This window comes from Sminthopsis crassicaudata, chromosome 1 (genome assembly GCF_048593235.1).
Source record: "Sminthopsis crassicaudata isolate SCR6 chromosome 1, ASM4859323v1, whole genome shotgun sequence".
Classification (NCBI taxonomy): Eukaryota; Metazoa; Chordata; class Mammalia; order Dasyuromorphia; family Dasyuridae; genus Sminthopsis; species Sminthopsis crassicaudata.
In genome coordinates, this window is record NC_133617.1 from 571,280,235 (window position 1) to 571,293,702 (window position 13,468).

The 13,468-nt window shown below is 31.0% G+C and overlaps 1 protein-coding gene across 2 annotated transcripts in view; it reads left to right on the forward strand.

The window, feature by feature from the left end:
- The window catches only part of EDIL3 (EGF like repeats and discoidin domains 3), a 685,096-nt gene that overhangs the window by 537,565 nt on the left and 134,063 nt on the right, over nucleotides 1–13,468 (forward strand). For both annotated transcript variants that reach the window (XM_074282146.1, XM_074282145.1), the window contains one exon: nucleotides 7,506–7,690. In XM_074282146.1, the coding sequence (XP_074138247.1) occupies nucleotides 7,506–7,690 (185 nt within the window). The remainder of the gene's footprint in view (nucleotides 1–7,505; nucleotides 7,691–13,468) is intronic.

Consider the following 13,468-nt stretch of genomic DNA (forward strand, 5'->3'; position numbering starts at 1 on the left):
ATGAAAATTTTAGATCAATCTCCTTAATGAATATTGATGCAAAAGTCTTAAATAAAATATTAGCAAAGAAGATTACATAAAATCATTCCCAGGATACTACATCATGACCATGTAGGATTTATACCAGGGATTCAGGGCTGGTTCAATATTAGGAAAACTATTAGCATAATTGACTATATCAATGACCAAATTAACAAAAACCATATGATACTTACTGATGGTTTTAAATAGATGCTACTAACTATTTTTTTAAAAGTCCATTGACATTCACTGTTTTTTTCAATTAGTTTATATAGCATTGGACTTAATTATTCATTAAATATTTATTAGAATTCACATGTAAATCCATCAGGTCCTGGGATTTTTTTTTAGGGAGTTGATTAATAGCGTGTTCTATTTCTTTTTCTATAATGGAACTGTTTTGAATTAGTAATTTTAACCACAAATGTGAATGGGGTAAACTCCCCCATAAAGTGGAGGTAGATAGCAGACTAGATTAAAAGCCAGAATCCCACAATATGTTGTTTACAGGAATAATATAAAACCATCAGTAAGCATCATATGAAATGGGGATAAACTGAAACTATTCCCAATAAGATAAGGAACAAAATAATTTTGTACACTATCACCATTACTATTCAATAATGTATTAGAAATGCTAACTTTGGCAATAAGAGATGAAAAAAGAGATGAAAAGAAGTAGAGTAGGTAATGAGGAAACTAAATTATCACTCTTTGTAGATGATATGATGGTATACTTAGAGAACCCCAGATAGTTTACTAAAAAGCTATTAGAAATAATCCACAACTTTAGCAAAGTTGCAGGATGCAAAATTAATCCACATATATCATCAGCATTTTGATGCATCACTAACAAAATTCAACAGCAAGAGATACAAAGAGAAGTTCCTTTTAAAATAACTGCTGATAGCATAAGATATTTGGGAATCTCTCTGCCAAGGGAAAGTCAGGAACTATATGACCAAAAGTGCAGAACACTTTCCACACAAATAAAGTCAGATCTAAACAATTGGAAAAATATTAAGTGCTCTTGGATAGATTGAGCGAATATAATAAAGATGACAATACTATCTAAGGTATTTTATTTATTTAGTGCTTTACCAATCAAACTCCCAAGAAACTAGTTTACTGACTTAGAAAAAAATAACAACAAAATTCATCTGAAAGAAAAAAAAAGTTCAAGAACTTCAAGGGAACTAATGGGAAAAAAATTAAATGAAGATGGCCTCGCTGTACTTGACCTAAAACTATATTATAAAGCAGTGGTCATCAAAACCATTTGGTATTGGCTAAGAAATACACTAGTTGATCAGTGGAATAGGTTAGGTGCATAGGAAAAAATAGTTATTGACTATGGCAATCTAGTGCTTGACAAACCCAACAACCCCAGCTTTTTGAATAAAAATTCACTATTTGACAAAAACCGCTGGGAAAATTGGAAACTAATATGACAAAAACTAGGCATTGACCCACACTTAACACCATACACCAACATAAGATCAAAATGGGTCCATGATTTAGGCAGAAAGAATGTGATTGTAAATAAATTAGAAGAATATAGGATGGTTTACCTCTCAGACCTTTAGAGGGGGGAGGAATTTGTGACCAAAAAAGATCATTATTGATCACAAAATAGAAAATTTTGATCATATTAAGTTAAAAAGTTTTTGTACAAATAAAACTAGTGCAGAGAAGATTAAAAGGGAAGCAATAAACTGGGAAATGTGAATGGATTCAACCATTCTGGAGATCAATTTGGAAGTATGCTCAGAAAGTTATCAAACTGTGCATACCCTTTGATCTAGCAGCGTTACTACTGGGCTTATCTCTCAAAGAAGGGAAAGGAACCTATATGTGCAAAAATGTTTGTGGCAGTCCTTTTTGTAGTGGCTAGAAACTGGAAATTGAATGGATGCCCATCAATTGGAGAATAGCTGAATAAATTATGGTACATGAATGTTATGGAATATTATTTTCTGTAAGAAATGACCAGCAGGATGATTTCAGAGAGGCCTGGAAAGACATGAACTGATGCTAAGCAAAATGAGCAGAAACAGGAGATCATTATACACTTCAACAACAATACTATATGATAATCAATTCTGATGGACAAAGCTCTCTTCAACAAGGAGATGATCCTAACCAATTCCAATTTTTCAGTAATGAAGAGAATCAGCTACACCCAGAGAGAGAACTATGGGAAATGAGTGTGGACCACAACATAGCATTTCCACTCTTTTTGTTATTGTTTGCTTGTGTTTTTATTTTCCTTTTCAGTTTTTTTTTAACCTTCTTTCTAGATCCAATCTTTCTTGAACAAAAAAAATAACTATGTAAATATGTATACATATATTGTATTTAACATGTACTTTAACATATTTAACACGTATTGGACTACCTGACTTCTAGGGGAAGAGGTGGGGGGAAGGGAGGGGGAAGTTGGAATAGAAGGTTTTGCAAGGGTCAGTGTTGAAAAACTACCCATGCATATGTTTTGTAAGTAAAAAGGTATAATAAAAAATGGAGAAAGATCTCCATTTATAAGAATAACAGTCGCACCCCAGTTGACAAATGGCCAAAAGATATGACCTGGCAGTTTTAAAATAAAGAAATCAGAGCTATCTATTTTCTCCAAATCACTTTTGATTAGAGAAATGCAAATTAATATAACTCTGAGATACCATACCTATCAGATTGACAAATATGACTAAAAAGGAAAGTGAAAAATTCTTCTAGGGACATAGAAAATTTGGGACACTAATGTATTGTTGATGTGGTTGTAACTGTTCTAAGCATTATGGAGAACTATGGCCAAAAGACAACCAAACTTTGTATACCCTTTGATCCATCATTACCACTACTAAGTCTGTTTCTCCAAAAAGATCATAAAAAAGGAAAATGGATATACGTGTGAACAGAATATTTATAGCAGCTCTTTGTGTAATGGCAAAGCATTGGGAATAAATAAAAACTCCATCAATTGGGGAATGGATTTCAAATTCTATTGTATGTTGATTGTGAATGCCTCAGCTCTTCTCAGCAACACAGAGATCCTAGACAAATGCAAAGGACTCTCAAAGGAAAACTCGATCCTGTATAGCTAAATAACTAATAGACTCTAAATGCAGATCAAAATATAATTCTTTCACTTAGTTATTCTTTATTTTTTATCCTCCTGAGCTGTTTCTTCTTTCACAACTGTGAATAATATGGAAATAAGTTCTACAGTATCACACATGTGTAACCTATACCAAATTGGCTACAATTTTTAAAGAGTGGAAGGAAGAGAATTGGCTACAATTTTTAAAGAGTGGAAGGAAGAGAAGAAGGAAAAAAATTGGAACTCAGAACCTTATAAAAATGAAAGCTAAAAATTGTCTTGATATGTAATTTGAAAAAAAAAGTTTTATTTCTTTTCATTAATTCAAAGATCATTCCTTTTCTTTGTAAAATGAAAATATTTTTTTTATGAAAGGAACTCCATCAATTGACCCAAATGAGCACATTTTAAAACAACAATGTTTTCAAGTTATTGTTTTGCTTTTATAAAGCAAGTAGCATAATATTTAGAACTACTAATTAACTTTCATTAATATTTCTACTCATCTTTTTCAAATCATCTTATGGTATCTTGATAAGTTTCAACATAAAATTGAGGAAGTAATACAGTAAAATACACAGAGTATTAGAAATGGAATTAGAGGACTTCTGTTCAAATTCTACCCCTTATATATACTATTTGTGAAGTTTTGATAATCATGTTATCCCTTGGAAACTCAGCTACATCATTTGTGAACTGAGAAGTTTAAATAGTAAGACTTTGAAGTTGCTTCCAGATCTTAATATAAGATTTTGTACTTATTGTAGAGCTATTGTACTATTCACTATATAAAAAAGATGTCACAGATATACCTGTGTCATCAACAAGTCACTTATCCACCCTAAGACAATCAAGAAAAAAACCTTATTCCCATGGAGATTATCATACAAGCTTATTCTTTGGCTATGGTTCTAGTTTTTTTATTTTCTTGTTCTTGTGCTTCTGAAGTATGTTAACTGCTGAAGGTCAGGCCTTCATATAAGGCCACATTCTGAACATATAAATATATTTTAATTGTCATCTTGAAAATAAATCACATGAGCACTTTAAAGTTTTTATTATATTTAAAAAGAATCCAGGCCACATCCCCCAAAACTCACAAATTGCTCGTGAACTTGTAGATATAGAACATCATTCTTAGTGGATACTTTAAAAGCATCCCAAATCCTCCCTACTAGAAAGAATATTTTGATGGGCTAAATGTTTTTTCAGATTCTATCTATATAAGTAAAAACGGTTAGATAGTGGTATGCAAAGTAATGTGTATGAGATGACTAATTAATAAGGGGAATCAAACTGATAAATTGAGGAAGTTCAATGAACTCAATTTATATATGAGGCAGGTAGGTGGTACATGGATAGGGAGCTATGCCTAGAATCAGAAAGACCTGAGTTTAAACCTGCTTCCCTTATTTTTTCAATTGTAAAATGTATATATAACAACCCATATCTTGCAACATTATTGTGATAATCAAATGAGTTAATATTTGTACATTTATAATAGAAGCAATATAAATTATTATTCCCCCTTCACAATAATGCTTTGTCTTAAATTATTCACAAATTATTCACAAAGTGCAACAATGGTCTGTGTCTTACACATAATTATACACAATCAACTTTATTCTCCAAATTTGCTATCTCATTACAAAGTCTTCAGGTTCCTAATATGGAGTTATTCCATCTGGTCATTAAGAGATGTCCTATTCTCTTTCTTAGTAGAAAGACTAACTTAATATATCTTAATAGGTTAGAATAGTAGTAGTTGTCATCCCTTTCATTGTTAGAGGGAGAAAACCAAGTCATACAACTGAATTCCATAATTGTATTGAAATAACAAGGTAACAGATCTTCAAAATAAAATATTTTAATTTTCTAAAACCTAGAAATTTATATGTTTACTTAAGTAGGAAAACAAACTCAGCTTTTCTATTTTTTAAAATTCCTTTGGACCTCAACTTTTTATTCACATCCTTTGTGAATGACAACTGAGATTAAAATGTAGATACCTCATTTGCTTTTAGTGTCTGAGGATATATTCATGGGTTTTCTTATTGGTCTCTCTACATAGAATTATTTTCTACTCCAATTCATCTTACATTCCATTGCCAAGGTGATTTTCATAAAACAAAGATTTGACCATATCAACTCCTTCTTCAAACTATAGTGACTCTAACATATCCAGGGTCCAGTAGAAAATCCCCAGATTGGCATTTTAAGGCTTCTTACACTTTACTGTCAACCACAAACTCTAGGATCTATCTCTATTGACCTATTTGCTGTTCTATACATACAGCAGTCTATCAAAATGCCATGTATTTTTACCAGCTATCCTTCATGCTTATGATGATCTCCTTCCTCATTTTTCTTCATAGGTGCCCTGGTTTTCTTTAAGACTACTTAAATTCCACCTTCAGTAGGAAGCCCTTCCAAGCCTTCTGAGAAGCTAGTTCTTTTCCTTTCAGATTACCCTGCATATATATTTTATGTATAAAGTTATGTGCATTTTGGCTCCTTGAGAGTAGGCACTATGTTTTTATTTTTTATTATTACTTTTTATTCCTCAGAACTTAGCATAACATCTAGCACATAGCAAACACTTAATCAATATTTATTGATTTACACTTTAAAAATGACTGCCATACAACAAAAAGCTTCTATGATGATCAATTCTGATGAACATGGTTCTTGTCAACATTGAGGTGATTCAGACCAATTCCAATGATCTTATGATGAAGAAAGCCATCTGTACACAGAGAAAGGCCAGTGGGAACTTAATGTGGACCACAACATAGTATTTTCACTCTTTTTTGTTGTTGTCTGCTTGCATTTTGTTTGCTTTCTCATTTTTTTTTCTTTTTTGATTTTTTTTCTTCCTGCTTTTTCTGGAGCAGCATGATATTTATGGAAATATATATAGAAGAATTGCACATGTTCAACATATATTGGATTACTAACCAACTGGGGAATGGGGTGGAGGAAGGGAGGGAAAAATTAGAACACATGGTTTTGTAGGAATGAATGTCAAAATTATCCCTGTTTATATTTTTAAAATAAAAAGCTTTAATTAAAAAAAGAAAGAAATTACTGCCACAAATTAACTAAATGTTGCAACATATTATTAACTTGACTAAAAAATTAAAAGGTGTTTGAATATCAGGAAACATCTCTTACGTAACTTGCTTATATTTTGCTGAAATGTGGAAGGTCACTCTTTCCACTTCTACCTTGCTATTCAATATCTGCTTGCATATTTCCTATCTAAAAGGAAGCAGTTTTAAATATGGGGTTGAACAATTACTGACTAACATATGAGTAGACTGGACTTTTATAAACATCCTTTATTCATGGCAATATGTTATTAAAGTGACTTAAGATATGTAGGGTATATTTAATATTTAATATTATTTGATATTTTAATTTTAATAATTTAACAATCTCATTATTAGATCATAATAACAAATTCGCCAAAATAGATTCCTTCCTAGTAGAAATTAATTTAAATATAAGCTAGTGCCTAGTTATATTCCTTTACTGAATCCTCAAAATTTGAATGACAGAATTCTTCATCATTTTTCTACCTTTCAATCTCAAAAATGTATATGAGGCTCTTAAGAAGCAATGTAAAAGAACGTGAAAGAAAAATATAATTTCCAATCATGAGGATGTCAGAAAGAGATCAGATATTGCTCATCTCTTAACAGTTTTAATTAAAAATCATTTCTGTAGCCATTTTACTCTGCCTTTTATCTTATCTCTTCCATTTAAAGCCAAATTCTCTAGGATGAGTTCTAAAAGCAGTTATTTGAGATAATACTAAATTAAAAAGCAAAAAGAAATCATGAGGAAGTAAATTAGAGTATATTCATCTAGTAGGAGTATATCTTATCAGTTTTCATTGCAAGAATAGAAAGTGTGGCAAAATAACCTTGTATTGTAGTCACTTATTGTAGCAGTAGTTTGGTACTATGTCAATGAAAAGTAACCATTTTCTAAGAAAATACCTCATTATTAAGGAAATGATGGGGGCTGCTGAAAGTCAGGGAACAGTCAAAGGATTAAGACTAATGAAAATGGAAACAGAATTTCAACTTTGTATCATTTTGGGGGGAAAATACCCTCACAATAAAATACTTTGAATTGTCTATCTTGCTTTCAACTTTTTGAAAATATGTAGAATAAAATAGCCTCAATTGGCTAATCTTGTTTTTCAATTTTACTCCATATGTTCTCTTGATTAAAGCTTTTCTGTAAGAATATTGATACCCCTATTTTCAAAATGTGTGTCATTATATTTAGTCTTTTCTTGCCTCTTCAAAAGTACCATAGAAAAAACTTCCAGAGTAAATTATTTTTCTCATGGATCTTTCTCATTATCATTCAGGTTGTTCTGAGCCTTTGGGAATGAAATCAGGACATATACAAGACTATCAGATTACTGCATCCAGCATCTTCAGGACTCTCAACATGGATATGTTCACATGGGAACCCAGGAAAGCACGGCTAGATAAACAGGGAAAAGTGAATGCCTGGACCTCAGGTCACAGTGACCAATCACAATGGCTGCAGGTAATATTTTCCAGATGTTTCCTAACCTCTATTCATCCTTTTTCCAGACAGCCATGTTGGTTTGTTAAATGTCCAAATTTATAATCAATAAACTAATTAAAATGTTATTTTCCTCTTATATCAACTAAAATTGATTTTGAAGTATAGGTTAATTACATGGCAGCATTCATGTGTTGTTTTCACTGAAGTTTGTGGAGCATTACTAATGCAGCATAGAGGAGCACCAAGCAGACACCTATTAGACCAGTACATCTGCAATTTTGAACACTCATATATTGTTACAAATTCTGTTATCTTTAGATTATACATGGGAGTCCTGGCATAAATCAAAACAGTAACAGGAATACAAAGGGAGGCTAGATGGCAATATGGAGAGAGAGAGTAACATGTGTATGTGTGTGTGTGTGTGTGTGTGTGTGTGTGTGTGTGTGTGTGTGTGTGTGTAGAGAGTACCACATACCAGAGTATGTTCTTTCTTTGAGTATAGTTACTATATCTGGAGAATTACTGTTCTATTTTTGCTGCTTATTGATTTTTATTACACATCCTTGAGAGCATTGAGATGGTAGTCATCCAGGAAATTTTTGTGTTATTAATTATTAACAAGTAAAAATAATGCTTATAATTCAATATTTGTATGGTGACCTGTCCATGAAGGATTTATTGCTGTTCAAGTAGAATTCAAGGTACTGATTGTGGTCTTTTGGGGGATCATCTAGACTTGTGATTTCATTAGTATAGAAAAATCCTGAAGATTCACAACTGTTATATGACTTATAGGTTTACATAATTGCCTCAGGCATCAGGCTAAGTAACTTTCCCAGGATTACATAGTTGTTACTCTATGGGTGAAAAGTAAGACTTGAATTGGGAACTTGAATACAAGGAAATGTTTTCTACCTGATATAACATGCTGCTTTTCGTGTTTTGTCCTAAGTCTCTTATTTGCAGCTTCCCAATTGTCAGTGAGAATCCTTGTTTATGTATGCACTCTATAGAAGCTAGCCAATAAAATTCTAAATTTCTAATTTCAAATATTTGGTCTTTCAAAAGAGAAATCAAATTTTCACCTGGAACGTCCAACTATGTTTATTTTGGATGTTCACAAAAGTCCCCCTTTTGTATTTAATGTTTTTTTTGTCTCTTGATTTCTAGATAGATAAGTGTGTTTATATGAAATACATGCATATATTTAACTATTCATATTTTTCTCATTCATATTATTTTCTCAAAACAATTATGCATATGGAATATTGTTTAAGTTATAAAAATGTTTGGAAAACCAACTCTTCCACATCCCAAAAATAACCAAGAATATTCAATAATCTGAAGACATATTTAACTGTTGACACTGCAAGAGGGTACCTTTGAAGATATTCTTAAATTATGTGTTAATAGCTAAAATCATCATCTTTAGCACAAAACCAGCTACCATTGTGTTAAATATTACTTTTTAATCCACCCTCAGATAGTTATTTGCATTATCATGTTATTAAATTCTATTTCTTTAATTAATGAATGCAAAGGCATAATTAAAAACAGACAGGCAAAAGACATATAAAAACACATGTCAAACACTCTGCAAAGCTTTGAAAAAAAACAAAAGGAAAATCAAAACAGCTCATCATGCTAGATAGTTGAAAGATTGTTTTAGCCAGTGAGAAAACACTTATAAGTGTCTAGAGGACATCAAGATAGCAGAGGATAAGAACTAAGAGATTTAAGGAACCAACAGCAAAAAATAAAAATAAATAAGGAACAATGGCCCTCAATCTTTCTAGAAGAAAGAAATTCTGTTGGTATCTTCTATCTTATGCAACCCATGTCAATAATCAAAGATCCTGGATGAGTTCTAGATGATTCTTGGTTTGGGAGAAGGGGATGGAAAGGATGAGATTAAATCTTATTTCCCAATGTTCTGGGATAGATTCAAGGTAACTAGAATTTCAGAAGGATAATGAAGGCAGATTTTTCTCTCAGCGAAAAGTAATTGTTTCCCCCAGAGTGAGTCATGGCAAGCAAAATACAGAAGAAATCCTTGAGGTAGGGGAAAATGATTTCCCCCTTTGTATAAAAAATGATATGGAGTTCTGAATATATTAAAATATTTTCCTCCAAAGATAATATGCTCAATACCACTACAATTTATTTTACCTTGTATTTCCTTTTAAGATTTAGTTGATCATACTTTTAAATAATACCAGCAAAAAACGTATTTAATGAATTACTGTGACAAAGGTTAATTGAGAACCTAAGTTTATTTCTCTGAAGTCATAAATTTCTGTTATATTTTGAGCCACATACATCTATCTCCATCTGTAGTTATAGTCCTTCAAGAGAAAGCAATGCCCATAACTTTTTTTTTTTTTTTTGCTGAGGCAATTGGGGTTAAGTGACTTGCCCAGGGTAACACAGCTAGGAAGTGTTAAGTATCTGAGATAATATTTGAACTCAGGTTCTCCTGACCTCAGGGCTGGTGCTCTATCCACTGAACCACCTAGTTACCCCAATTATGTCCTTCACTTTAATTTCTAGCCTCATTGTCAGTTTTTTTTTTTTTTTTTTTTTTTTTTTTTTTTTTTTTAGATTAAACCTTTTTAGGAAACTTCCTTTATAATCTTAATAAGATAAACTTCTAATTTGGGCAAATAAGTGATTTGATTTAATTTTTTCTTAAGTAGTTTTTGAGGATCTATTTAGAGATTAGAGAAACAACTAAAAATTCTAAAATATGAAAGGCTGTTTCATGTGTGATAATAGAAAAAGAATTGCTTTTCTAATGTACAATGCACATGCACAACGATATTAACAACTTTTTTCTTCTCATTGGTACTATCAGAATACACTAGATTTTAATTTTTTTTATTTTTCCCCTTTAATTTACTGTCCCTTGTACAGGCACAAGACATTGATCTCCACCAATAAGAAGAAAGTGTCATACCATTGTGCTTTGGAATATGAATGGCACTGTTATTAGTAGAATTATAAGCTTATTCTTTCCTGCAAACATATTTTCCCCCTTTAAAAAAAGCAATTTGAATAAACTTAGCATAAACAAGTAAACCCACACAGATATACACAAATAGACACAAAAATACACATATATAGAATAGATTTAGTGAATAAATGCCTATACAAATTTAAAGAATGTTTCTTATTACTTCTAAAGAATTATGCTAAAAATAAAAATCTCACAAATAGGAAAGACCATAATTACACTAGGACAGAAATCATTCTTAATAAGTATCAGCATAATTCATCATTCATTAACATATAACACTATATATTCTCTGTATGTTTCTGTGTTGTCTGTATGTGTCTAGGTTGCCTATCTTTTTAGACTGTAAGTTCCATTAGATCAGAGATTTTATTTTTTGTATTTGTGTCTCTGAAATATAGCATAATATGTGGTACATGTTGGCATTTAACACTTTGATTGAATGATTGATTGTATTGTAACATCATCCTTATTTATAATTTTGGATGTATAATTCTTAAGGAAAGGCTATATACAGTTTATCTTCTCCAAGTCTGTAACATATAGATTTAAGAATAGATTATTTAATATTTAAATGGGGTACTAGACTTTAAATCTTAATTCCAATGAAAGGAGAAAAAATGTATTGTCACCAGGATAATGATCTTTTGGTCCTTTCCAAATACCATTCCCCAAGTAAAGAAAATCTACATAATATTTCAGACAAAATCTATTAGTGATATTAATAGTGTTGTTAAGTTGTACATTGCAGTACCGACCTTTTCAGAATTGCATTTGATTCTGCAAAACTTCATCTCAAAATTCATTTCATGTAAATGTTTATGGTGACAATTGGATTTGTCTTCAATTTAAATAAGGCAGTAGAAAAACAGGCTTATATCTGATTTTTATGTTGTATTTCAGCTATAAAATTCATAGCAACTTTAAAGGCATTGATTTCTCTTTGGCTGTACTTTTATTCACCCTTCATGCAGGGCAGAACTAGAGAAAAGTTTTTCAAGAAATAAATGTACTTAAAAGCACTCCTATAAGCATTAACAAAAATTTGGATTCTCAGTTTGGGTCCCAGTATTTGATATTTAGGAAATGTTTATTCTAAATGAAATTATATCCTATGGGTGAGCTATGCAAATGTATAAGTTTTGATTATAACTTGCTGATTTTTTTTTGGCTTGTGGAATTAATATAATCTCATCTCTAACATTACCTGGTATATACAATATAGTAAATGAAACATTTTTTCAAACTCATGAGGATAAAAGTTAAAATTAGAAAGTTCTTGAATGTTATGAATAGAATTAGGCATTTTTGGATTTTAAATAGGGAAGTGGCTCCTAAGATAGGAAAGCCAGGCTTTAAGTATATGATCTGAAACATGCTAGCATGTTAAGTGGTGGAGAAGAAACAAACTGCATTCTTAGTAGAGTTTCTATAACCAAATGTTCCTTATGCCAATTAAACAATAAATCTAGTCCTTATCTCTTTAAATTTCAAAGGGATTCTTTAACTTTAGAGGTTGGGAACAAAACTCATATATCATTATATGTCACAAATAGTACTAGTTGACTAAAGAGTAAAAATAATTGAGTTGTGTAGTTTTGAAGGAAAACTCATACATTATTCTATATCACAAATAGTACTAGTGGACTAAAGAGTAAAAAGAATTGAATAGTGTAGTTTTGAAGGAAAAATATGTGTATATATGTATATGTATATATATATATATATATACATACGTACGTACATATATACACATATACATATATACTTGCAGGAAGGAAAATAATTATATAAGACTAAATACATGAAAGGTATTAGAAATGATAATGGATAATATACTGAATTTTTCTTAAATTTTAGTGTTTAATAAAATCCATATGTAGCATGTGGCTATTGAATTTTTCTTTTCTTTGCTTTTTTGTTGTCTGCTTGTATTTTACAGATGGAAAAACTGAGACAGGAAAAAATAAATGATTTGCCTAAAACCATACAGCTACTAAACTATAAATAAAGACCTAACTTCCTAATGTTTAAGCTCAGAGAATCATTATGAATTCTATTGGATCACATTTCTAGACAGTTTATTAAAAAGGAGGAATGAGTTTCCTGTTTTAGAACAATGTGTCTAAAATAGTGATTTCACATGCAAACAAGATATAATAGAACATTAAAGAGATCTTTTCAAATACCTGATTTTTTTAATAATGAAAATATTTTTTCACATTCCTTTTTTGATTTAGGCATGTGTCATATTTATCTCATGAAAAATGCCAGATATTTCACATTATTTTTTTTTACTTTATTGAAGTGTAAGGATGCCAATAAATGGGAATATTAGGCATATTCCCATAAAGCAAATCCTTCTTTCCTGTTTTTTTATTATTATTATTATGACATAAGAACTGTATTCCCATGAGCAAAGTTCTCCAATTAATTGAGTGCAACAGCACATCATGAAAAAGGTTTTGATGGCTCCTGTTCTCCTCATGGTATGTCAAGCAGTCCAACAAAATGTTGTTCCTATCTAGAATTTTAGGTTCTACTTACTGATTCTCTTTTCTGGGATATAATTTTAAGTTCTTTCTTACAAATTGCTAGGCAAGAAAATTATTGGCTGATTATCTTCCAGCTCTAAATCCAATATTTAATTATGTAACTTCATCTCACAAGTTATTCTTATTTATCGGTTATTCTACTGTTGCCCAGATTTTCTGACTGGATTCCTAACCTTCAGGTGCCCAGGTTACTTGATAAAATGCATCACCTTGTGTTGCCCTATA